The sequence below is a fragment of the Bos grunniens genome, chromosome 19 (genome assembly GCF_055505025.1).
Source record: "Bos grunniens cultivar Pamir isolate PY7600 chromosome 19, Bosgru_T2T1.0, whole genome shotgun sequence".
Classification (NCBI taxonomy): domain Eukaryota; kingdom Metazoa; phylum Chordata; class Mammalia; order Artiodactyla; family Bovidae; genus Bos; species Bos grunniens.
Window position 1 is genome coordinate 6767628 of NC_141183.1, and position 24503 is coordinate 6792130.

Here is a 24503-nt window from a genome sequence, read left to right on the forward strand (position 1 = left end):
TCTTCTCCCGCCGCGGGGCGCCGAGCGGTGCCCAGGGCCCCGCCCCCGAGTGTTCCCATTGGCCAGCGTCCTTCACCCGGCCAGAGCGCCTCCCGGGAAAGACCTCTGATTGGCCTGCGGCGGTCCACACCCTCCGCGCGGCCCCGCCCCCGGGGTATGCGGCCCGGGCGGTTTCTGGAACGCTCAGTCGCCGCGCGGGGCGGGGATCGGTGTTTGAGCCCCGGCTTCGGCTCCTCGCTGTTCGCCGCCGCGGCTCCCGGGACACCTGCTCGCTTGTTGGCCCGTCCGGCCTCGCTGGGCTGCCCTGCCGCTCTCGCCCTCGTCTCCCGGCCCGCAGGGTGGGACGCGGAGCTGGACCGGCCCGTCTCCGGACCCCGACCGGACACCGCTGAGCGCCACTGAGCCGTTGCCAGGCGAGATGAGCGCGGACGCGGGGGCCGGGGCACCACTGCCCCGGCTCTGCTGCCTGGAGAAGGGTCCGAACGGCTACGGCTTCCACCTGCACGGGGAAAAGGGCAAGGTAGGCCAGTACATCCGGCTGGTGGAGCCCGGCTCGCCGGCCGAGAAGTCAGGACTGCTGGCCGGAGACCGGCTAGTGGAGGTGAACGGCGAAAACGTAGAGAAGGAGACCCACCAGCAGGTGGTGAACCGCATCCGTGCCGCCCTCAACTCCGTGCGCCTGCTGGTGGTCGACCCGGAGACCGACGAGCGGCTGCAGAAGTTGGGCGTCCAGGTCCGGGAGGAGATGCTGCGTGCCCAGGAAGGGCCCGGGCAGGCCGAACCGCCGGCCGCCGCCGCCGAGGAGCGAGGGGCTGGCGGCGAAAATGAGCCGCCGGCCGCCGCGCCAGAGCCTCGCGAGGCCGAGCAGAGCCCTCAAGAGCGGGTGAGTGCGGGCCCGGGCCTCGCGGCGAGGCTGGATGGAACCGGGTGGGAAGGATAAGAGTAGTGGGGAGACCCAGGCGCCCCGGATGCCCAGCCCTGCTCCCCGCCTTGTCTTTCTGAAACTCGATCTTCGGAGGCGAGACTGCTTCCGCCCGCCGACTGGGCCAACTGGCAGTTACAGGCTTGAGGCTGCGTCCCACGACCCCTACGTCCCATCCCCAGGCTGGGCTGGGACCCTGAGCGCCTTAGGGAGTGAGGGTGAAGGAGGGCGGCTCAAGGAAGCCCAGTCTCCCTTTCCTCCACTCTGTTGGTGGCTGTCTGCTCCGATCCTTTGGGACCCCTAATTCCACGCCTCCTCCGAGTGGCCAGCTCCCTCCACAGGCCCCTTGGGGGTGGCAAATGAAGCGGCCGGACTTCGAAAAGCCGGAGGAATAACCACCCTCTTTCTGTGTGGAGCTGCGGCGGTGGGAGGAGAGGGGAGGGGAGGGGGCCCTTTCCCCCCTTCCCCACAGCCCGCTGGCCTGTGTATCATTAACTTCAGCCTGGTGGACTTCATCCTCCTGAAGTCCAGCGTGACTTCTAAGAAAGAAGCTCCACCATCTGCCGGAGATGTGTGGGGGCGGGGCTGAGGGAGGAGGTGCAGGGGCGTCTGGTCCGGGGGTGGTGGCAGCTCTGCCCCCAGGAGGATTTATGATTCTCAGGAATGTGAGGAGTAAGCTAGCTCGTATCTGGGAGCAGGAGGGAAGACCTTGGAGAAGTGGCTGGCTGTGGGGGTGGGGGGCGGGACAGCAGCCAGGAGGTCACCACGGGCAGGTGGTCTTGCCTGGCACCGGCTGTCCCACTCCAGGCCCTGGACAGCAAGCAGGCTGGTTGCTTTCTGCCCACGCTGGGTGTTTATAACCCCAGTCTGGATCAGCTGCAGGAAGGACTTGTACTGAGCCTTCCTTGCCCAGAGAGTGGGGGAGGCCTTAAGGTGAGACTGGAGGGAGGAGGGCCGGGGCCTCCCCTGGGCCTCTTCGGCTTCACCAGCTCTCTACCTGCTGTCAGGGGTGTCCGTGGTACCGGTAGGAGCCTCCTGTGACACAGAAAGGGCACACTTTAGCCTTTCAGTTTGAAGGTGGAGCCTGAGAGGACCAACTGGTTTGGTAGAAGTGAGGTCACCAGGAGCCCTGTCCAGCCGGAGCTGGGTGCTGGGAATGCCAGGGCCACTGGTTGCCCACTTCCTGCCGCTGCCAAGCTGGCCTTGGCAAGGGTGGGGGTGGGGTCAGAGCACCCCGGCAGGGGGTTGACCCCAGGGAGTTGGAACTCACGATCTCTGGTCCCAGACAAATCCAGTTTGAACTTTGTGCCGAGGGCACCTACTTAGCATTCCCGTTTTTTTTTTGTTTGTTTTTTTTTAATGGACTTTAGCACTTGCACAAGTAACCCACACCCCCCCCTCCCCCAAGTTGCAGTCATGTTTGGCTCCTCCCACTGCCCTTCCGGTTTTGCTGCTAGGGGTGGGGGACGCGGAGGCCAGGATGGAGGCTTGACCTTCCATGTGCGCTCCCCTGCCAGGCCGTCTGAGAAGCAGCAGAGGTTGGCTCCCGCTGTCTGGGAGACCACAGAATGGGGTTTCCCCCAGGTGGGGGTGTGACCCCTGCCTCCGTGTGTATGCTTCATCCGGCCAGTTCCTCCAGCCATTCCCTGGGACAGCATCACCAGGCCTCTTGGGATTTTGGGTCAACAAGCAAGTCAGAACTTCTCTGAGCCTTGGTTCTGCCATCGATAAAATGGGAGCACTGGATTCCAGTGACACCTGCCTTCTCTAGGATTTTACGAATCATAATACGCTTGAGCCCCTAGTGGGTGCTGGACTGAGCTCCTTGTGCGCCCAGGCATTTGAATCCCAGCCACGAGCTGGGATCTCCCTTAGCCTCTGTGTAGCCACTCAGCAGTGTTAATCCCCTCTGGTAGGAAATTCCTGTGAAATTGGTATGGTGGGCATGCAGGTGACTCACCCTGTCTTCAAAAAAAAAAAAAGCTAATAGACACAAGAGTTCATTGTTCCCCAAGAAGACAAGGGGCAGGGTCTGTATAAGGGATACATACAGCGTTCGCATGTTATTGATTACTTTGAATCTGAATTTATTTGTGGGGGCTGTCATGACATCTCCGTTAGTTCTCAGAAGTGGAAAAGGTTTTGGTGGGGAGTTGTCAAGCAGAGAGGGTGGCAGGTGACATCTCATTGGGAGGAGCGGCCTGGGTCAACAACAGTTCAGGACAGAAGGCAAAGGGGTGCTCGTAGCACTGGTCTCGGAGAAAGGAGTGGGGTGCTTCCAGCCCGGCCCACATCCACCCCAGGGAGGGAGGAGCCGCAGCACCTCTGCTCAGCTGTACTCACTGGGCCACCTTGAGCCAAGTTTCTCTGAGCTTCCATTTCCTCTCGTTTAATTCAGGAGTGACAGCAGTGGCCTCGTGGGGTTGGTGGGTTACGTGAGGATGTCTGTTAAGCCAGTAGCTCAGAGCCTCCACTAAGTAAGCACTCAGTGAACACTGGTGGCCAGGCTCTGGGTTAACAAACATTTCACAGTGATGATTACACGCTCGCCCAAGGGGGCAGCCGGGCCTGGATCTGCCCCTCCCGTTGGGCACGGGCAGCTGTGGCCAAGCCTGGCATCCCTAGATGCTCAGTCTGGGATCACTACTGTTGAATAATCAGCCCTTCACAATCTGGTCGCCTCCCTCCCGCATTGCCCCTCTCGGACACCCCCAGCCCACCGAGCCACACCAAGGCCGGATTCCCTCCCAGAGTGCCATGCGCTTTGAGCCTCTGCACCTGGTATTCGCACTCGCGGAGCCACCTCGGGCCAAGTTTCTCTGAGCTTCCATTTCCTCTTGTTTAATCTGGGGGTGACAGCAAACCCATGGGAACCCTCGGCTCCCCAAGACCACTCAGCTCCCAGGTGGCCTTTCCTCTACCCCGCAGGCAACATGAGCCATCTTGCCTCACCTCTGCCTGCTCCCTGTCCTTCCACTTTTCTCACCCTCCAATGCCCAGTATCTGAATCATCTGTTCACCTCTCCCCCCACCTCGTTCAGAGTCCCAAGGGCAACAGCTGTAGCTTATTTATGTTTATCGCCCCCAAGCTGTCCAGGCTCAGGGCAGGGAGGGACTCAATAAATAATTCTTGCATGAATGAATGAGTGCTAAACAGCCTTGGGGGACCTTTGTCCTAGGTCATCTCAGCCCAGCCCACCTGGGCCTGCTTGTGCCTAGAGAGCACACCCAGAAATCGGAATTCCAGATAGAACTTATTGGCTTTTTCTTGTCTACTAGCAGCTTCCATTTTAAAGCCAGAAGTCTGGGAATGCCAGCCCTGCTGGCATCGTTCCCTGCAAGCCTCAGCTTCTTCCTCTGTGAAATGGGGAGAGAGGCTCCCAGCCTGCAGAGTTGTGGGGGAGATTTGATGAAATGATGGGGAGGAAGGGGAGTGTAAGTGCCCAGCTGGGGGGTGGGTTCCCGCCACACCTGACGCTGATCCCAGAGGCAGAGACCAGGTAGGCACCCCGGGTGGCACAGTGCGGGGTGGGCACAATTCGCTGGCAGCCTCCAACCTTTTCCCAGGTTTCATCTCACACAGAGTTGGAGCCAGCGAGGGCAGAGGGGGATTTGAGCTGCAGGGTGTTTGGATTTGAAAGGGACAGGGTGGGACGGTTCCTGTGTCCGTTGGTTCCTCTTCTTAAACTGTTCCTCTTCTTAAACCGCATACTTGGGATTTCTCACTCCCCAGGGATCACCGCCCCCCGCCCCCCCTTATCTTTGGTTCCTGTTCAATCCTGGAGACATTCTCCTGGAGAGAGGAAAGGGGCTTCCTTCTCAAGGAACCCTGTCATGTCTCCATGGGGGCTCTTCTCTGCCTTCGTAGGCTTCCCATCCACCAGCCCCCAAGAAAGTGGAGGGGTTAGGAATTAGTAGAAGAAGGGGCCTCACCAAGGTTATGTGGACGCTGCAAGCCTCTTAGAGAAAGCAGAGCTCTGGTAATGGGAGCTCAAGGCAGAGAAGGAAACCCACATTTCTCCTGAGTCTGCTAATTGCCCGGCCCTGTGCCCTAAAGATAATGATACAAATTCCATTGTTCTTTTTTTTTCCCCCCACTACAACCCTGCAAATTAGGTATTATTTTCTCCATTTGTAACTTGATAAATAATAAATGGTAGCTATTATCTGTGTCTGGCACTGCTCTGTACTAAACACGCCTTACTTATCTCAGTGAATCCCCACGACCACCCTGTGAGACAGAGATTGGCCCTATTGTCTGCTTGTGGAGGCTGAGGCCCCATCAGTTCAAGGGGTGGCCCCTGGCTTCTGAGCTAGTGAGCCCTCACCTTGCAGCAGGGCGGTGTCTGAGAACCCCTCTCACTCCGACTCTGCCCATCACATTCTGAGCCACACCAGGGCCATCACATAGGCATAAGTTCAGGCTGCTGGAACCAGCTCCCTGTAAGGGTTCAGGGTTCCCAGGTGCTTCTGTCTCCAGGGGACATGGTCAGGAAAGGTGTCAGCCCTGATGGAAGGTGTTGGCCCAGAAGGGGCAGGCTCCATGGCCCACCCATCCTTCTCATGTGATGGGCCTGGATGAGAGTGACCCAGTCTGTACCTTCATCTCCAGGGCCTGAGAGCTGCCCTTGCTGGCTCTGGGGCTCCCCTGTAGCACAAAGGACCCCCCCGCCTCCCACCCGCGTAGGCCTACCTTGACTGTTGGGTTAGATCTGGGTTCTAGTATCACTCACGGCCGTGGGACTGAGGGCAGAGCTCTGACTTCCCAGGGACAAAGGCTCCAGCTTCTCTCTCTGCTTGTTATAAGGCCGTGATGCCCAAATGAAATAGCAAAGGCCGTAGGGACGTAGAAATAGTTGAGAGTGAGACCTCTGGGGTCTGTAGAATGGGCCTTTCGGCAGCCACTGGCCACACGTGGCTCCTAGCGCTTGGAATGTGCTAGTCGAAATTGAGATGTGCAGTAAAGGATGTACAGACCAAAGGATGTAAAATATCCCGTTACTAACTTTTCACTAGATTACCTGTTGGGATGATGATATTTTGGATATGTTGTGTTAAATAAGGTTAAAATTGATTACTTGTGTTTCTGTTTTACTCTTTAATATGGCTGCTGGAACCTTCTAAGTTACCAACATGACTGGCTTCTGTTTCTGTGAGACAAGCTGCTTTAGTTGTTAAGTTGTGCCCAGCTCTTTGCAACCCCGTGGACTGTACCCACCAGGCTCCTCTGTCCAGGGGATTCTCCAGGCAAGAATACTGGAGTGGGTCGCCATTCCCTTCTCCAGGGATTGAAGGCTTGTCTCCTGCTTGGCAGGAGGATTCTTTACCTTGCCGCTCTAGATCTGAGCTCAGAGTCTACCCTCTTCTCCCATCAGCTGCGTGTACTTGAGCAATTTATGCCGTCTATTTGAACCCAGCTTTCCTCCACTGTGAAGTGAGGGTGGTAATACCTTCCTCGAAGAGTTATAGTTGGGTCTTAGTGAGAAAATACACTTAAAAGCCCCAGTGTGGCGCTTGGCACGTAGCAAGTGCTCATTAAAGGCCAGCTGCTCTTTGTTATTTCAGTAGAGTCCCAATTTCACAATCTCCAAGAAGGTCCTTATAGAGCCTCTTGGGACCGCCCATGGGAGTTAAATCCAGTGACTTCTGGGAGGAGGGAGAGGGATGAGAAGGGTGACGGGCAGGCAGGCATGGGGCGGCCAGCCTGGACGGTGTCCAGCCAGGCAGAAGCCCAGGTACCAGCCTGCTCCATCCCAGGCTTGCCCAGCCCTGGGGAGACCTGAGCCAAACACTCTATCGGCGTGCCTCTGGCCAGCACCAGGAGGGAAGAGCCAGGGAGGACCTGGCTCAGGGCCCTTGGGGGGCAGTGTCAGAGCGGTAGCCAGCCCCCTGCCCCTTATCATCTGGATCCCACCCTGCGAGGCTCCAGAAAGAGGCCTTCCTGCTGAGAAGCAGCGGGATCAAGGGCCAGAGTCCCTTCTTTTTCCACAGAGGGAGGTTGTCCGGGATGCCTCAGTGTGTGCAGACCCTGGGTGGGGGTCTTCTAGGGTGAAATACATGAAGGCACATTGGGGTCAGAGGTCATGGCTCAGTGGCAGCCAAGCCCTTGGTCATCCCTCCCTTTGGGTGAGGAGAGGATGCTTTCAGCCCAGAGCCCTGGACCCTGGCCTGCGATCTGAGCTCCCAGTCACTCCGCAGCCTGCCCTAAAAGACAGTGCCCGCACGCTGCCCGGTCACACACACCCCCCAGGCAGAGCCGCCTCCTCCACCCTGGTTTCCTTGAAGAGCTGGCGCCAGACGCAGACCTGTCTCCAGAGCAGCCCTGGCCCCTTCCCCCCAGTATCCCCACCCCTCCCCCCACCAGAAGGACTGGGTCTCCCTGTCTCTACCACCCACTCCCCCTGCCCCCCCTACCCCGACCAATCCCCCCTTGCTGAGGCTGATTCCCTGGCTGGGGGCAGGAGGTACCATTCTTATCTTATTTGCATAAAGCCTGGGCTGGGGGAGGGGCAGTGACCAGTCACCTCTGTCCATTCTCCTGGCCACCCTGGTGGTCTTCTGCTCCTCCAGCCCCACCTTTTGGGACCCAGAGCCGGCAAGCCTGTGGGATGTTTTCTATAAGGCTCATCACCATGGCATTGGCCAGGGAGGGGATGGCCCAGTGGGGCGTTGGCCCCCAGCCTCCCCTCGCCAGGGAGGAGCAGGGAGCGGCCCTGGCCTGCTCGCTCCCCAGAGACGGTCACCGGGATTAGGTATCGACTTTCCCCAGCCTCCCAGGTGGCTGCTGATGGTGCCTATTGAATTCCGTGCCCGACGCCCGCTCCCTGGGCCGTGTGGGTGGAGGTGACTGGGCGGCCACTCGGGTGGGGCTGGGCTCCCTGGGAGTGGTGAGGAGGTGGTGGAGGAGCAGCCACCAGGCCTGTGCAGGGTTTGGGACCTCCTGAGACCTGGAGAGTGGGAGAAGCCTGCAGGAGAAGAATCTGGAGGCAGCGTTCCTGGAGGGGTCTTTTCCAGAAATCGCTTCTGGTATTGTCCCGGGAGTGAGAGATTCGTCCAGCCCCAGCCGCCCCAGCCCATTTGCACAGCCCCTCAGTCACCACTGCCTCACGGACCCTCTTCTAACTTCTCTGCCAGTCTCCTCACTGAGCAGATCCTGATTTTTTACTTCCAAGCTGCCATGGTCACCCACCTGAGTCTCTGAACACTCTGTGGCCATGTTCCCCTCGAAGTCACCCCACCTCCAGTGCAGACCCCTCTGGAGCTGCAACCACAGCTCAAGGCCACTTGTGAGCTCCTGGGGGCCCCATACCAGACCCAGGATATCCTGGAGGGCTCAGGTATCCCCTTGCCCCAGCTCCAGGGGCCCAGGCCCAGAGCAGCGGTGGCCAAACTCTGGCCAGCGCCTGAGTTCTCCACATCTTCTCAGTGCAGGGCCTCAGGGAGCTGCACCAGGACTCCAGACAGCACCAGCCTCCGCCAGGCCGGGCTAGGCTCCTTTGATGACTGACTCAGCAGCTGGCAATGACAGTTCTGGAGGCAGCTGGAGGAGGGGTGGAGAGAGACACGAGAAGGAAGGGGACCCCCCCTGCCCAGTCTGGGGGGGGCAGGTTGGGAAGGTAGGAGCTGGGTGGGGTTCTATAGTAGCCTGAGTGCCTCAGAAAATGCCTGGGGTTTCCTGGGCCCCTGGAGGGGGATCTACCACTTCCTGAGATCCTTATGGCCTGGCAGAGGGGCGTGAGGTACAAAGGACGGGTCCCCAGGCAAGGGTCCCCAGGGTGCCAGGTGCTCCGGATCAGTAAGGGAAGCCACCGGGCCTGCCTGCTCCCAGCTGAGCCGCCCTCCCCGGAAGGAAGCCTGTGGTTTCATCATCTCCCCGCCCCTCGCAGCAGAGGCTGCAGCCTGAGTTTGCAGCTCTTGCCCAAGTGGGCCTCCTCCTGGTCTAGGCTTTGGGTCCTGCTGTGGATGGTGGCAGGGCACACGGGTTTCCAAGTCAGAGCCCAGGGTGGAGTCCTGGCTCCTCTGCCGTGGCACTCGGGCTATGGGCTTCACGTCTGGGGTCTCACTTTTACCATATCCAGGATGGGGGTTAGGGTTAGGGTCCTAACCCATGGGAGAGAGGCTCTTTGGAGTCAGGGGCGGCGGGAGGGGCAGGAGACAGCAGGCCACCCTCTGGCTTCCCGTGATTCACCCTCCCCGCTTTCTCAGGGTGACAGAGGAGTGCTGCCCACAGAAAGCCGAGCCTCCCCGTGGTGGCAACTGGTCGGACCTGTTCCTGCTCCCCCCAGGCCTGGGGGAGGGCTTAGCTTGAGGGGAGAAGAGCCTCACTTACTCCCGGAACTAGATGGGGGGGTGGCAACCAGCAGGGGGTGGGCATGGGGAGTCCCTAGGGAGTGGCCCCCCCTCCCCTTTTTCATGCTCACGTAAGTGCCTCTGCCCCTGTCTGGGATGCCCAGATCGGGTAAAGCCAAGCCTAACTGTCACCTCGCCCTCCTTCCGGTCTGGGCCTCTCTACACCCCCAATCAACATCCTGAAGCTGAAAGGCCCGCCCAGGCCTCTGAAGGAAAGCAGAGTCACCCTCCCCACCCCACACTCCCCCATCCTCTGGGGAGCTGAGGGGTGGGGACTGAGTCCACCGCAGGTGGCAGCTGCCCCTGGGCCGGCAGGTTGGGGCAGGAGGCCTGTGGGTCCTCCCTGCCCTGCCCCTCCCTTGCCTTCTCTCCCAGCTGGGCAGTGAGGTTTCAGAGCGACCAGCACCCCACCCTCGGAATCTCACCTCTCCGCTTCCTGTGACTGTCCGTATTAGCAACGACGGGGCGTCCCCACGTGCACAGGGGCTCCCACGTATGTTAACTGGACCTCCTAGCACCCCGGGAGGCAGGTGGCACCAAGAACGGTCTATAAACAAGGAACCCAAGGCTCTAAGAAGGAAATGACTTGCTCCGGGTCACCGAGCCGGGAAGCTGGAAGCTGGGCCCGGGCCCTGACTTTGGCTTTTGCTCTTTGCCTGGCATCCGGGTGATAATCCCAAACTGGCAGGCCTGGGGGCTGGGGGAGAGAGAACCCACGTCCGTCTGTGGGCTCCGAGCTCAGGCCGCCTCAGCTCCCTCCACCATGTAAGCGTGCCCTTGGGCCGCAGGTGCTGAAGCTGGGCCGAGGATGGTGGGAGCTGAGGGTCTCAGTGTTTGCGCACAGCCTGTCTGTGGGCTCTCGGCAGGTCCTCCCCAGGTCACAGCCGCACGGGGCTCCCCACAGTCCAGCCCTGCTCTCCACCGCCCCCTCCCCATTCAGGCTCCCTGGGATCCAGCAGGCTCTTTGGGGTCTGTCACTATCTTTGTCCTCGGCCTTGCTTCTGCTGGTGGGACGTCCGGGACCCCTGGCTGTACCTCCCTCAGCCCCGTGGTCATCTGGCTCCCAGCTCCCTTTAGGTGGGCCGTTTGGCTTGGTGGGGACAAGCTGGGAGTCCATGTAGGCGAGGGAAGGCTTTACTGTAAATATGTAAACCAGCTTTGAGTAACCACCTGCCCTTGCTTCCCCCTGCAGAGAGGAGGGTACAAAAGGGCGGGGGGTCCCCAGTCACTGTCCCGGGTACTCAGGCTGGCGGGGATGCTACCAGGGGAGAAGCAGACCAAGCCATTATCTGGGAGGGATGAGGTAGCCATCAAAACACCATGACAAAGGGACTTCCCTAGCGCTCCAGTGGTTGACTTGACACGTCTCATGCAGGGGGCATATGTTCCATCCCTGGTTGGGTAACTCAGATTTCACGTGCCTCTTGGTGTGGCCAAAAAAATAACATGATTAACCTTAGAATGTCAGAAAGGCAGAGACCTGAGCTAGCCTGCTCCCACCCCTCACTTGCCGAAAGAGGGAACAGTGGCATGGACTCAGGGGCAGCTCTGTGCCCAGGGGCACCCAGGCAGGTTGTGGCAGGGCAGGGTCCCTGGCCAGCATTTTCTCTGGCTGCTGGAGGATCTGAGGAGCCTCCCTCGGTCAGAGGGGATGGGGTCAGGCACAGAGCGGGGAGGGCCGCACCCCAGGCCGGTGTGGAAGGACCACGGCCCCTCCTTTCTCTCCACAGCCCGAGCTTCGGCCTCGGCTCTGCGCCATGAAGAAGGGCCCCAATGGTTACGGCTTCAACCTGCACAGCGACAAGTCCAAGCCAGGCCAGTTCATCCGAGCCGTGGACCCAGACTCTCCTGCCGAGGCCTCGGGGCTCCGGGCCCAAGACCGCATCGTGGAGGTAATGTGAGGCTTCCTGCCCCCTTCCCAGGCTCCTCCTTCCCAACAGCCTCCTCCACGGCAGCCAACATACCACCTGCTCCTTGGTTAGCCCGTGAGGCCTGGACAGCCCATAGATGCTAGAGAAAGGGCAGGAGGGAAAGGGAGAATGGTGGGTGAGTGGGCAAGAGGGAAGGAAGGAAAGATGGGGGATTCCCTGGTGGTCCAGTGGTTAGGACGCCACACTTCCACTCCTGGGTCCTTGGTCAGGGAACTAAGATCTCACGAGCTGCGAGGTGTGGCCAAGAAAAAGATTTTTAAAGAAGGAAGGAAAGATGGGTGAACGGATGGATGGACAGATAGAGAGGTGAATTGACTTCTTTCCTGCTTGCACCTCCTGTGGGCTCTTCTTCGCCGAGCAGACACGCTCAGCAGCCCACGGATCCCGCATCCGTCCAGGGAGCTGCCTGGGCCATGGCCAGTTGCCCGCTCTCCGAGGCCTCCATGCCAGCACGGGGACGGGGCGGGGCTGGGGGCCATGAAATCCGTCCCCCGAGTGAGGCTGGCAGGCACGCTCTTGCACCCTTGTGCTCTGCCGGTCAGAAGAGGAAACGTGAACCCAGGGCCTGGGGCAGGGCCCAGAATCTCAGCCTTAGAGCCTCAGAGCTGGAAGATCAGCTCTCCCAAGACGTCTCAGTTTACAGGCAAGCAAACCAAGGCCCAGGCAGGGAAGTACCTAGAAACGCTGGGGCCCAACCCAGGCCTCCCAGACCCTTCCCAAACCGTCCTTCACAGCTGTGTTTGTTCAGCCTCGGCCGGGTATTTTCTTTGGCTTTTCCCACGTGTCCTGCCTCCCCATCCGACCGTCAAGTGGGAGGACCACTCGGCCTGCTTCAGGGCTCTACAGGCGGGGGTAGGGGGCTGGGGTGGGCACTGTGTGTTCCCCGATTGCCAACCAGCTCAGCCTTCACCTGCCCCCCGCCCAGAGCTGAGACCTATGCGGGTAACCTCTGCCCCCACCCACAGGTGAACGGGGTCTGCGTGGAGGGCAAGCCGCATGGGGAGGTGGTGTCCGCCATCAAGGCTGGCGGGGACGAGGCCAAGCTGCTGGTGGTGGACAGGGAGACGGACGAGTTCTTCAAGAAATGCAAAGTGATCCCTTCGCAGGAGCACCTGCAAGGTGAGCTGGGCTTGGCAGCCTGAGGCCCCCGCAGGTCAGGAATGTGCTCTGGACTTTACTGGGTCCCACGTGAGGGGAGGCAGGCAGTGTGGGTTGGGGGAGAGGGTAAGGGAGAAAAAGCCGGCGTAGGCAGTGGGTTTCTGCGGATGGAGTATGGCTGGGGGGTGGGGGGTGGGGACCCACACAAGGGATGGTGAGATGGAATGTGCTACTGATTCCGCAGAGGGAGGGGACCCCGCCCACCCAACTCTACCCGCGGTAAGCGCTCAGGGCAGGGCCGATGCAAGGAAACAGTTAACTCTGGGGCGGCTTCCAGCCTTGGCTTGGTCAGATCAGAGTCCAGTGACAGGGGCCCAGTGCCTCCCCTTCCCTTCTCTCAGGTTGTCTTGGAAACCCAGGCTTGCTGGCTCCAGAGAGCAGTGGGTCCCTGGGCCCCTGCCCTCCCCCTCCCCTCCATCACCCTGCCAAGCCTGGCACCTCCCCCGTCCTGGCCCGAGCCAGGACAAGGAGGAGCTGAGCCGCGCTGTGCTGCCTGGTCTGGACGTTCTCCCTGGGAAGATGAAGATAGCTCCCGGGGGGAGGGGGGGGGGCGGCGCTGGGTGGAACTTCTTTGGACTGTGCAGTGGGTGGGGCTTCCTCGAGGGTCAGATGTGGAGCACAGGGGTCCACACAGAGGTCTTGCCACAAATTCAGATCGCCAGCTTGGAGGGGCCCAGTGGGTCCTGGGGGTATCCTGGAGGTCACTAGCAGACTCCGGTCATGGGAGGTGGGTACCACTGTGCCCTTGTCTCCCAAGTTCATGGAAAGCTGGTAAGTCCGATAATCCCCACCCTCATTAGGGGGAAAGCTGAGGCCCTGCGAAGCCCCCAGCCTTGCTCTTGGCAGCGAGGTATGGGAAAGGCAAAGTGCTAGTGGCTCAGTCCCGCCTGGCTCTCTGCAGTCCCGTGGTCTGTAGCCCACCAGGCTCGTCTGTCTATGGAGTTCTCCTAGGCCAGAATACTGGAGTGGGTCACCATGCCCTTCAGGGGATCTTCCTGACCCAGGGACGGAAGCCAGGTCTCCTGAATTGGCAGGCGGATTCTCTACCACTGAGCCACCAGGGAGGCCCCGGTGTGGGAAGACACAGCTGAAATCTGGACTCCCCTTGGCTGCTCCTATACCTTCCCCTGCCTCCGCCAGCATCCTTTTCCCCCAACTCCCAAGTCATCAACCCTCTCTCTTCCCCCTGGCTGGGCAGGAAGGGCCCTGGGAACCTCCGTGACTGCAGCCTCTGATCAGAGGACCTGCAGAGGGAGGCTTGGGGGCGGGTCCCCTGCCCAGGTGTCCCCTCCCAAGTGGATGTAACTCTGCACGTCCCCAGCTGCTGCCCCCTGCCCACAGCTGGGCAGCCCACAGCTCACGGGTGAGCGGGGTGCAGTGGAGGGTGAGTCAGGGTCCCTGTGTCCCGCAGTCCCCTGCCCAGCCACTGTGGGAGGGCTGGATGAGAGGTGTGCCTGCCCCGGTCCAGGGCAAGGAGAAGACGTACCCTGACCTTAAGCTAAGAGTTCAGAAGAAACCCACCCAGGCTGACCTGAGATGGAACAGCCCCTTTGCGGCCAGGTGGGGCGTCTACCCTGAGTGAGGCCTGGGAGGGTGACCCCAGGCTGTGTCCCCGCCCTCTGACCCCACCTGCCACCACCAGGTTCCCCCCTGGCTGGGGGACGGCACGCCCAGGACTCTGCCCTGAGCCCTGGGCCCCCCTCCATCCCCACACGGGCCAGGAGGAGTTGGGGTTCTTTCGCAGCTGATGCAGGTGATGGTCATAACCAGGGCGTGGTCCCAGTTATGTTGACACAACCGTCACCTAGGAAGCATTCGAAAAATACTGATTCCTAGGCCTGTCCCAGACCCACTTAGATAAACACCCTGGTGTCAAAGCCCAGGGATCTGTATTTCAAACCAGCTTCCTGGGTGGTTAGGAGACAGCTGCCTGGAATTTCAACCCCGTCTACAACAGTGCTTTTTTCAAACAGCTCCTTACTCATCAGTGGTTCTTGGGATTAATTAAGTAGGCACCTTTTTTCTTTTTTTTAACTTTTCATTTTGTATTGGAATATAGCTGATTAACAATGTTATGACAGTTTCAGGTGAACAGCTTAGGGACTCAGCCGTACATATACATGTATCCATTCTCTCCCAAACTCCCCTCTCGTCCAGGCTGCCACTTAACATTGAGCAGAGTTCCCTGTGCTATACAGTAAGTTCTTGTTGGCTATCCACTTTAAATATAGCAGTGTGTACGTGTCCCTCCCTTGTCTTTTTAATCAGACTGAATAGGAAATATCAAAGAGCCTTGTGATGTAGTAAAGGCAAGTTGTTTTGTTAAATGCTACATAGTCTGCGGCTGCTGGGTTGTCGAAATGTCCAGTGTACTGTAGTGGGTGGCAGTCAAGAGACTTAAACGCTGACCTTGGGGAACAAGGTCAAGTGGTCTACCCAAACCCACGGCCCCCGCCTCCGCTTCCTGCTCCATCCACAGCTTCGGACTCACCTGCGCTCTTCTCTTCCCCATCCAGGTCCCTTGCCTGAGCCCATTACCAATGGGGAGATCGAGAAGGTAAAAGCAGAGCCTTGATGCTTCTCGGGCTCAGTCCTGGGGCTGCGGGAGGCAGGGGAGGGGGTGTGGTGAGGAGGAGGACATGGTCTGGTTCAGGTGGAAACTTCGTCTCCTGGCAGATCCCTCCCGAGCCCCAGGCCGTGTAAGGGCCCCAGCCTGGGGCCAAGGGAGAGGGGACGGGCCGCCTGGCCAGGCCCTCCACAGCCACCATCCTGGGTGACAGGCCCCGCCTCCAGCTCCCCACCACACAGGAGGCCATTCTTCCCCCCAAGAACAGAGCGGCAGTGTCTGCCCGCGGGCTGCCCAGGCCCTGCTACTTCCAGTCTGGGTTGGGAGAACAAAGCCCCTCCTACCCGGGCCGAAGGGAAGAGGAGGCAGTGGGGACTGGGGGAGAGATGGTGCGGCCCTGTGCCAGCTGGGGCCACAGGAACCCGGGCAGAAGCGGAGTGCCCAGCTGCAGCCCGAGGCCTGGGCACTGGGACAGCCCCCTCGGGGTCAGACCACAGGGCGCGAGGGCTCCTCGGAGTCTGCTCCAAGGTTTCCTTTCCCTAGGGTCTCCTGCCGGGGTTGGGGGGTTGTGCAGCAAGAAGGCCCTGAATCACCTGAGCCTTCAGTCACTTCCTCTGTGGGTCTCACCCTCCCCCACCTTATTCCCTCGAAGCCCTTTTTGGCTGCTTGGGGGTTAAGATTTCAAGAATCAGGGGTCAAGTCCAAGTAAACAAGTCAGATGGGCTGCAGGAGACTCAGGGGGCATCACGGGTGTTCCCCACACTGAGTCTCCCGGCGCCCCCACACCCCAGGAGGCCCCTCCGTGGTCACTGTGCCAAGGAGGAGTCAACCCCAGAGGCTGCCTGGGAGGACGGGGGCGGGGTGAGCCATCCAGCTAATCCCACGAGGGATGGTCCCGCTGCCCTGGATGGTAGAACCCGGCTGCCCTCTGATCCTTGTAAGAATGTGAAAATGTAAATTCTCGCGGGTCCCTGGCAGGCTCAGGCAGCGGGGCTCTGGGGTGGATGGCAGGGCTCAAACTGAGGCCCCATCTTCCTCGGGAATGCCCTTCATAGCTCAGGACTGCCCACCCACATGCCTCCTCTCCTCTCTGCACCAGGAGAACAGTCCTGAAGCCCCGGCCGAGACAGCCTCCGAGAGCCCCATGCCACCCCTGGCAAGAACTGCCTCCAGTGACACCAGTGAGGAGGTAAGGCCGGCCGGCTGGGCAGGCGGGGGGTGGCACTGGGTGACAGCAAGTCAATTCCCAGGCCTCGCTCACTCCTGGCACACCAGCCTGCCGTGGAGGTCACACACTGAGCCACGTTCTGTTCTCGTGACCTGGCTTCCCAGCGCACGGCCTCAAGGGAGCACCTCGCCAAGGCACTGAGGCCTGCTCTCTTGCTCCTCTTTGCAGCTGAATTCCCAAGACAGCCCCAAGAAACAGGACTCCACGGCACCCTCGTCTACCTCCTCCTCATCCTCCGACCCCATGCTGGACTTCAACATCTCCCTGGCCGTGGCCAAAGAGAGGGCCCACCAGAAGCGCGTCAGCAAACGGGCCCCGCAGATGGACTGGAGCAAGAAGAACGAACTCTTCAGCAACCTCTGAGCCGCACCCCCGCACCAGCAGAGCCCAGCCCCACACCCAGCCAACTCCCTCTCCCCCTTACCTCCAGATCAACACACAAATCAGCACCAGCATCTCCTCTCTCGGCAAATCTCATCTTTCTAGAGAACTATGTTCTTCCCTTACCTCCGACAAGGTGACTGTTTTTCTGTCCTGCCCCAGTCAAAAAGTAGACTCTGTGCCCTTCCTTGTTGGGTGCTTCAGCCCACCCGCAGTCCCCCTGCCACCCTCCTGGGACATCACTGGGACCTCCATCAAGCAAAGATCCTGAGACTGGGCAAGAGGTCACCTTCCCTCCTGACCCCAAGTGATGACCAGGTCTGGGATCCACCAAGGAAGAGCAACATCCCGGAGTGGGCTGGGGCCACCATCCTCAGAGCTGTGACTTGGGCATCTTATTTTTAATTTTTTAAGTGCAGTGCTACAGAGTTTAGGACCTTTGGTTCTTGATTAACATGATTTCCCAGGTTGTTGCATCCGGGACGTAGCAGTGGCCTTACCCTTCCTTCAACTTTTTTTTTTCTGCTCCCACCCCCCAGAGACCTGGGCGACATGGGGAGGGTTTGGCCACCCCCTGCCCAACCCTGAGCCAGACACAATTGTAAGGAAATTCTTACCCGAAATTCAACTAGTTTCTCCAAACCACCTTGGCCTCTGTGTGTTCCTTTGCAGCTCTTTCCATGTGTCCCCAGAGTGGCCTCTGGCTGAGAGGATTGTCCAGGGCTCCCTGGGACCCCAAGCCCGGAGCCAGAAGTGGGGTGGCTTTAACCAGAGGGCCTCGAGCCTGTAGCCACTGGGTGGCTACGCCATGCGTGGGTCCTGTGGGAGGACCCGCCGGGGCTCCCGTGTGCTTGGCTCACCGAGGCTGCCCTACACGGATGGGCATCAAAGAAACGAGGAAACGGGGAGCTTAGAGCCCACGTGCGCAGAGGGAGGGCTCTAAGAGCCACCTCGGATCCCAGGAGTGTTCAAAGGGCGAATCCACCATGGAGCCAGATGGTTTGGCTGTAATCTTTCTGCCCGCAGCCAGAGAGGCACAGATTCCAAGGCATGACCCAAGCTGGTGTCCCTGCCCCCCAGATACTCTTATCTTACTGACCATGGACCTGACTGTGGGGATGGGGAGGACAGACCCGGCCTGCTGGGCCCTGGAACATGCTTGTGGCAGGTGGGGTGGAGGGGACTTTGCAAGGGTAAAAGGCCCTGCTCCTCCACGGGAGGTCCGGGTCTCTATGCTGCTGACCCGAGGGCATCCTGGACAGCTGTCAGCATGGCCTGCAGGGCCCAGTTCATGGGCAGGCCGGAGGAAGGGAAGCGGGCCCTGGGCTGTCCTCCACCCCACCCGGAGGCCACTCAAGCCAGGCTCCTGGGACTGAGGAGAACAAGCAGGGAAGGTCACTATCTGATCATCACTAGAGCTGTTAAGGTTAGAATTCCACCACTGGTAAAAAACCTTCCCAAACCCTTACCACAGCACCACCTGCAGCAGTTAGCCTGGGCCTGGCCTGACCCCACTCACCCTTGCCCCCATCCTGTGCCCTACCAGGCTGGGGAGGGGCCCTCCCTACCTCACCTGCTGGGTGGGGATGCCCTAAGGACTTCTGACTCTGATTAAGCTGGCACAGGTGGAAGGAACAGGTGGCTCAGAGGCAACTATCACTGACGGACCTGGGACCTCAGCAAGCAGTTTGTGTGTTAGATTCAGGCATGTTTTTTAATGATTTTATTTATGGTTGTGCACGATCTTCATGCTGCGTGGGCTTTTCTCTAGCTGTGGCTCCTCTTGTTGCGGAGCATGGGATCTGGTGCCCACAGACCTCAGTTCTGTGGCTCCCGGCTCGAGAGCCCTGGCCCAGTGGCTGTGATGCATGGGCTCAGCTGCTCTGCCACGTGTGGCCTTCCCAGACCAGGGGTGGAACTCACGTCCCCTGCTTTGGCAGGGGGGTGATTCTTTACCACTGAGCCGCCAGGAAAGCCCTCAGGTGTATTTTAGACTAGTTTTCCAGGCTCCTATCTGGTGAGAGAGGCCTGGGAGCCAGGAGTCCTCAGCCACAGTGCTGGCTCTGCCATCAAAAGCTCTGGGGTCTCTAGCGAGCGCCTGCCCCTCCCTCAGTGTCTGACTCTTTGCCCACCAGGTTCCTCTGTTCATGGGATTTCCCAGGCAAGATTACTGGAGTGGGTTGCCATTTCCTTCTCCACGAAAATACCCTAGGTGCCCTCAAAGGTCTTTTTTCCAATTATGTTTTGAAAGCATGCCACCGGGTTACGACAGGGCGTGATGAGAGACAGACGTCAAAGGCTGTCCCGCTGGCTCTGAGGTGCCCAGCTGCCAGTTAAGCGCTCGCTGGTTGCCACGCAGCCCGGCCATCTCAGGTCTCTGCCGCGGGCGCCCCCTCGTGGCCTTGGCATGAGGCTGGGAGAGCGAGGTGCCTTCAGGAGGCCACGGGCTGGGGGCCTCCGCTTCCTCCCACAGCCCACACAGCTGAGCAGGAGGCCCGAGCTTCATCGGGGGCGGAGGGTGCTCCAGCCACATGGAGCTGCGTCCAGAACTAACTTACCCTGCCCTCAAAACTGGCTTCAAAGACCAGAACACCCACCACTTTCCCTCCTTCCTTTCCAAACCTCCCGGGGTCACACCCTCCTGCTTCTGCAGGACAACTGAGCACCTAGCTCCCCGCACCGTCCGCCCAGTGAGGAACAGGGCCAGCTGCATGTAGTGTGCTATACTCCCGGCCGAAGCCTGGGCGGCCCCTCCGGGGAAAAGGGAGGCCCTGCCGGGTCATAGGCCGCTCTGGTCCCCAGTGCCGCCTCTACCTGCCTCCTCCGCCTGTGGACTCAGGCCGTCCACTCCAGTCTGAGTCCAGGTTTGGCAGGACAGGCTGACCCTGGAGTAGCCCAGCCACAGCGGCCAGCCAGAGGCAGGTCAAGGCCGAGTCCAGCCCAGAGTCTGAAGGGCCCCACAAGGAGATTCCCAGCCTGGAGTGGGGCCAGCGCACCCCACACCCCAGGCTCCATCTGTTCACCTGTGGCAGGGCTCCGGGCTTCCACGCCCATCCGCACGGGGAGGCCTGTCCACGCGGTGGCTATCAGCAGGGCTCCAGGCTTCCACGCCCATCTGCACAGGGAGGCCTGTCCACACAGAGCCGTCAGCAGGGCTACAGGCTTCCACGCTCATTTGCACGGGGCGGTCTGTCCACGCGGCGGCTGTCAGCAGGGCTCCAGGTTGCACGCCCATCTGCCCGGGGAGGCCTGTCCACGCGGCAGCTGTCAGCAGGGCTCCGGGCTTCCACACCCATCCGCACGGGGAGGCCTGTCCACGCAGCGACTGTCAGCAGGGCTCTGACGCCCCGTCTCTGTAGGGCTTCTCTTGTACGTGGCTGGTCTGCTCTAGAAGCCACTGCCGCTCCAGCTCACTCATCATCAGTCTGAGCGTCACCTCCTGGAAGACACTGCTCACAGCCACCTACGTGCACCAGGGACAGAGCAGGGCCGGGCCGGCTAAGTTACAGACCCAGGTCCAAGCACCACTGGGCCCCCCGCCCAGACCCAAGCCTCACCCTCTCACCAGCACCAGCCTCACCTGCTCAAAGTGAAGCTTTCGGAACATCCGGATGCTCGGTTCATTTCCTTGCCCAATTTTAGCCTCAAACTTCGTCAGACCTAGCCTGGTCACTCCTTCGGAAGGGATCAGAGAGGGTAAGCTGCACCATGAATCTCCCCACCCCTCCTCCAAGGACTCTCCACCCCACCTGCCCCCACCTCTGGGCCTGAAGGTTCACCCCCACCCCTCTCCTTCCCCTGGGACCGCCTGCCCGGCGTCCTCACCATAAAGCATCATCATGAGGACGGCCTCCGTGCCCAGGCCCTGGCCCCTGCAGCTGGGCTCTAGGAGGAATGACAAGAGTCACTGACCTTGCATGCCTAGCTCACCACCCTAGGAAGCTTGCAAATACAGGTACCATTCTGCAGATGAAGAGACAGAGGCCCAGAGAAGTTAAACGACTTGCCCAAGGTCTCACAGATTAACAACACTCAGCAACCTGACCCCAAAACTGACCCCTTCAGCTCAGTGTGCTGCCCCACGAACACGTGCGCACAGCCCTTTAAAAAGACGCTGAGGACCACGATGGACACAGAAACGGGGGGCTCCTCACACAGCACAGGAAGATGCTCCAGGGAAGAGCACTAATTTTGGGGGGTCCCCAGTCCACCCCAAAGATGGGGCAGACTGCAGCCTGCAGATCCTAAAACCAAAGATTAAGTTCACACCCACACGTGAGACGGGAATAAAAGGAACCACCGAGGGTGAGCCGCGTGGCTAACAGGGTGCCAAGTGGTGGTCTGCCAGGCCAGGTGCTGGGCTCACCAAGGCCAGGGCCTTGCACTGAGCTCTTTCGGCAGCTTTAGGTTCAGCGGATCTGAGGACCAGAGGGGAAGGAAGGCAGGGCCAGGTGGAACGAACCTGCAATCATGACCTCAATCTCCCCCAAGGAGGGGTCCCCGAGATCCGTGAGGAAGAGGTTCACATCTCCTGCCATGCAGCTCTCTTCGCTGGTGCCCGACTGGGCCAGCCACTTCTCTGCATCCAGCACAATGAAGGTACACTCTGAGGAGGGGGGACGGGGTCGTCACCTTCTCCCCACAGGAGGGCAGAGGCCAGTCTTCCTACCTGAGCCAGAGAACCAGCCCTGTCTCTGAGTCTGGCAGAAAAGGGGAGCTGGCGCTTCTTCTCGCTGATTACAAAGCATGAAAGTGGCCTCCTGCAGTAAACGGTGGCCTTCTGCAAACAGCGACTGCATTCTCAGAGGTGTATGCGACACAAAGACCGCACTGGGCTTGCAGCAAGGGGTGCAAGGGGGTGCGGCCTGATTTACAGCCAGAGCCCCACAAGCTTTCCTTTCTCTAAATCCCTCCAGGCCCAGTGCAGTGAGTGGGGAAGAGAGCAGAAGCATCAGCCCCCACCATCAGGGTCTGGCTTCAGGGGGTGTCACAGTCTCAGGGTTTCAGGCACCTCCCCAGCTTTCCACAAAGTGCTTTTTTTGGCAACCTTTCTGGGGGCCCAGAGGGGAATGGGAAAGGGAGGGAACCCAGGACGGCCTCTGGAATCAGCCCTCCCACAACCGGCCCAGCCCAGGCCTCCTCCACTGCTCACTGTCCGCGTCTTCCCGCCAGCTGCGCTGCATTGCGTACTCCTGCTCCAGGGTCAGCGGCTCCGAGGCCGTCAAACGCTGCAGCTCCTCTGATTTCATCCACTCGTGGTACCTACAGGGGCAGAGGGGCAGCCTTCAGCAAGCAGGACCCATTCAGAAGCCTAAGTCTTGATGTTTTATGAGATGAAGAAACGGATGCTTGAGAGGCAAACCCCTAGGGCTAACAGAGGGCCAGATAAGACCCAAGAAAGGGTTATAATGGATCCTATGGCAGAAGGCCGCAGGCCCAGTAGCCAGAGACAGCAGGAGCCAGTCCTATCTGTCCAGCCTCCTCTCCTGTCTCAGGGGTCAGTGCAGGGAAGCAGTTGGAAGCTAAACATTCCTCAAATTCCTGAGGAGATGTAATGGCAAGCCAAACTCAGCAAAGAAGGCTGGACAGATCTCCACAGAGGCGGAGCACCAGAAACCCCACCAAAGGAAAACTACAAGCAGGGAATACATGCCCACAGCACCAGCAGCCCCCTCTACCAGACATTCGCCAACTGCCTCCACAAGAGCCCCACCCTGAGACTCATTCCTGGCTGTCCCGAACAACAGATCTCACAACAGCCCAGCAGCTCAGTTTTACAATAGGTTAGCATTCAGTCTCCAAGAACTGAGCCTATTTACAGGCACCAGGGGTGTGGTACTCTTTTACAACCAGGAGAGAAGACACTACCTTTTCTTCCTTACCCACATGTAGTTTACAGAAAGGAATTCCTTGTTGAAAGGTCAAAAAGGAAGCTGAGGGGTGGGGTGAAAGGGAGAAATAGGGGGACCGGTGACTTCCTCCAGGGAGGTCACTGCACTCTGCTTCAGTTTTCACTTTTTCCTATCTGCAATGACTTCTCGCACCAATGTTTCTCCTCCTCAGAGAAAAACAGCCTCTGAGATTTGGGCTAAGACAGGCTGACCCTCCTCGCCGCACCTTGGAGAGCTGGCTTGCAGCCCATGTCCGGGAAGTGGTTACCTGGGCACATGCTCTGAGGTGTAGGGGACCAGCACCACCTTCTTCCCCAGCAGCAAGGTGTTCTGATTCAGCCTCATGGTAGCAGCCTGCAGCCAGCGGGGAGGGCAAAGATTTCAGCACCTGAGTTTCCTCCCACTTAGTGTGGGAGCCTGGGCTCTCAATTCGCTAAACGCCTCCTGGGGATAAGATGTCAGAAGAGACAGCCGCCACCCTTCTTCCTTTCCAAATCCTTCAGAGAACACGGCCTTTAAACTCCTTGCAAGGAGAGGAACCGGGCTGGTAAAAGATAATTAAACAATCCTGGACTCGCGTCTCAAGGAACCTTCAAGCATGGGCTGTCCCTTCCATCCCATCACCCAGAAGGCCTCACACCCAAGCACCAAGATTTATCACCGAAACTCCCATCACATGTCCCAGTCCTAAGACGCCGCCCCATACGGTTAATTTTCTGCCGCGTCTTAAACCTGTTTCCAACCCCTTTTCCCAGCGAACGACCCCGGGGCTCTCGCGAGCCATCCGGGCCCCATCCCGGGCCACTTTCGAGGGAGGCGGGCTGAAGGCCTCGATCGCCTGCCCTTCGTGAGGGGCCACAGGCTACACTTCTCGAACCCCACGGCCACTGGGGTCCCCGGGACGGCTAAATCCACAGCCGCGCTTCGGCCGGGAGAGGCGCCCACCTCTCGCACCCGGCCCCAGCTTCCTCCCCCGGGCCGACGGCCGCCCTCGCTCACGCGCGTAGGCGCGCGCCCCGCCCATTTCCGCCCCGCAGAAGGCGGCCGCCGAGGAGCGCGCAGCCCCGCCCCCGCCAGGAGCCCAATCCTCGCCGTGAGCCCCGCTCACTTCCGCTTTGTAGACGAAGGCCACCGAGGCGCGCGCAGCCCCGTAAACCCCGCCTACTTCCGCCCCGCAGACGGTGGCCGCGGAGGCGCGCGCGCAGCCCCGCCCCCGAGAGGCGCCCAATCCGCGCCGTGCGCCCCGCCCGCGGCGCGCGCGGAAAAGGTGGGCTCCCGGCGCGGGCGCATGCGTGCTGCGGGCGCTGGTGCGGGACAGCTGGCGCCGGTCGCAGCCCCGGGGATCGCAGGAGGCGGCCGCGGCGGCCCAGAGCTGGCTTCGCTGCAGGTGTCGGGGCGAGAGGCTGGGGTGGGCTGGGGTCGTGTCCGACTCGGGGCTCCTTCAGGAGAGGGGAGGAAAATGGGGAAGAGGATCGGAGAGGAGCGAGAGCCCCAGGGCAGGTTGGGGGACGTGGAGCGGAGGCCCTCTACGGGGCTCTGGGACAAGGAGTTGGGTTGCGGGGGTGAGCTCGGAAAGCCCCCAGCCCCTTGCAAGCCCCAGGCGGAGGAGGCAGTTATTTGGCTGCCCTGTTGCGATCGTGAGCTCGCTGTTGCTGGCATTGAATGGGGATAACCAGAGTGTGTTGATGAGACCCTTGTGCTGGGTGAGACTTAGTGGCATCCGAGGACCCTTAAATCACTTGCAGTCTGAGCAGCAATGAGTACATGCCCTGCACAGTCAGGGAAAGGTAGAAAGAGACCACCCAGGTGTCATTATCATACAGGGAGATACTTCTCTCCCAGCTGTCTGGTGCCAGATGTTGAGGCCATGAAGTGTCAGTGGCTCAGTTGTGTCCGATTCTTTACGACTCCACGGACTGTACCCTGCCAGGCTCCTCTGTCCATAGGATTTTCCAGGCAACAATCCTGGAGTGGGTTGCCATTCTCTTCTCCAGGGGATCTTCCCAGCCCAGGGATTGAACCCATGTCTCTTGCATTGTAGGCACATTCTTTACTGTCTGAGCCACCCAGGAAGCCC

General features: G+C 60.0%; 3 protein-coding genes across 17 annotated transcripts in view; 2 read left to right on the forward strand and 1 right to left on the reverse strand.

Annotated features, from left to right (window-relative positions):
- The first annotated feature begins 186 nt into the window (after window positions 1-186).
- On the forward strand, window positions 187-17180 carry NHERF1 (NHERF family PDZ scaffold protein 1). Its single transcript, XM_086355980.1, has 6 exons — window positions 187-883; window positions 11002-11163; window positions 12168-12321; window positions 14877-14917; window positions 16026-16115; window positions 16323-17180. The coding sequence occupies exons 1-6, from the start codon at window positions 419-421 to the stop codon at window positions 16515-16517; spliced, it is 1107 nt and encodes a 368-aa protein (XP_086212106.1). The 5' UTR covers window positions 187-418; the 3' UTR covers window positions 16518-17180.
- Window positions 12939-23444, reverse strand: NAT9 (N-acetyltransferase 9). Of its 12 annotated transcripts, none has more exons than XR_015147134.1 (8): window positions 22695-23444; window positions 21688-21797; window positions 21205-21315; window positions 20998-21114; window positions 20361-20420; window positions 20116-20210; window positions 19559-19998; window positions 12939-14959 (listed from the first exon to the last, which is right to left on the reverse strand). XR_015147134.1 is itself a non-coding variant. In XM_086356001.1 (8 exons), the coding sequence occupies exons 4-8, from the start codon at window positions 21281-21283 to the stop codon at window positions 19864-19866; spliced, it is 486 nt and encodes a 161-aa protein (XP_086212127.1). In that variant the 5' UTR covers window positions 21284-21295; window positions 21688-21797; window positions 22695-22780; window positions 23372-23444; the 3' UTR covers window positions 18223-19863. The 12 variants fall into 12 exon arrangements, 5 of the variants coding, with proteins under 5 accessions (XP_086212127.1, XP_086212123.1, XP_086212122.1 ...); XR_015147140.1 differs by lacking the exon at window positions 21205-21315 and having other exon boundaries at window positions 12940-14959; window positions 20361-20498; window positions 20998-21141; window positions 22695-22780; window positions 23372-23444; XR_015147135.1 differs by lacking the exon at window positions 21205-21315 and having other exon boundaries at window positions 12942-14959; window positions 20998-21141; window positions 22695-22780; window positions 23372-23444.
- Window positions 23445-23725: 281 nt separating this feature from the next.
- SLC38A12 (solute carrier family 38 member 12) overlaps window positions 23726-24503 on the forward strand; it is a 54599-nt gene continuing 53821 nt past the window's right edge. For all 4 annotated transcript variants that reach the window (XM_086355975.1, XM_086355977.1, XM_086355978.1 and 1 more), the window contains exon 1: window positions 23726-23813. The gene's annotated coding sequence lies outside the window, so the exon portion shown is untranslated. The remainder of the gene's footprint in view (window positions 23814-24503) is intronic.

Bases quoted from the DNA above. Each gene is read 5' to 3' on its own strand.
- NHERF1 (XM_086355980.1), top strand. From the start codon at position 419: ATGAGCGCGGACGCGGGGGCCGGGGCACCACTGCCCCGGCTCTGCTGC. The intron at 14,918-16,025 runs GTAAAAGCAGAG...TCTCTGCACCAG, and splicing joins CCAATGGGGAGATCGAGAAG to GAGAACAGTCCTGAAGCCCC. The intron at 16,116-16,322 runs GTAAGGCCGGCC...TCCTCTTTGCAG, and splicing joins CCAGTGACACCAGTGAGGAG to CTGAATTCCCAAGACAGCCC.
- NAT9 (XM_086355997.1), bottom strand. From the start codon at position 22,771: ATGAGGCTGAATCAGAACACCTTGCTGCTGGGGAAGAAGGTGGTGCTG. The intron at 20,421-20,997 runs GTTCGTTCCACC...CATTCCTCCTAG, and splicing joins GATTGAGGTCATGATTGCAG to AGCCCAGCTGCAGGGGCCAG. The intron at 20,211-20,360 runs GTGAGGACGCCG...TCCCTTCCGAAG, and splicing joins CCTCATGATGATGCTTTATG to GAGTGACCAGGCTAGGTCTG.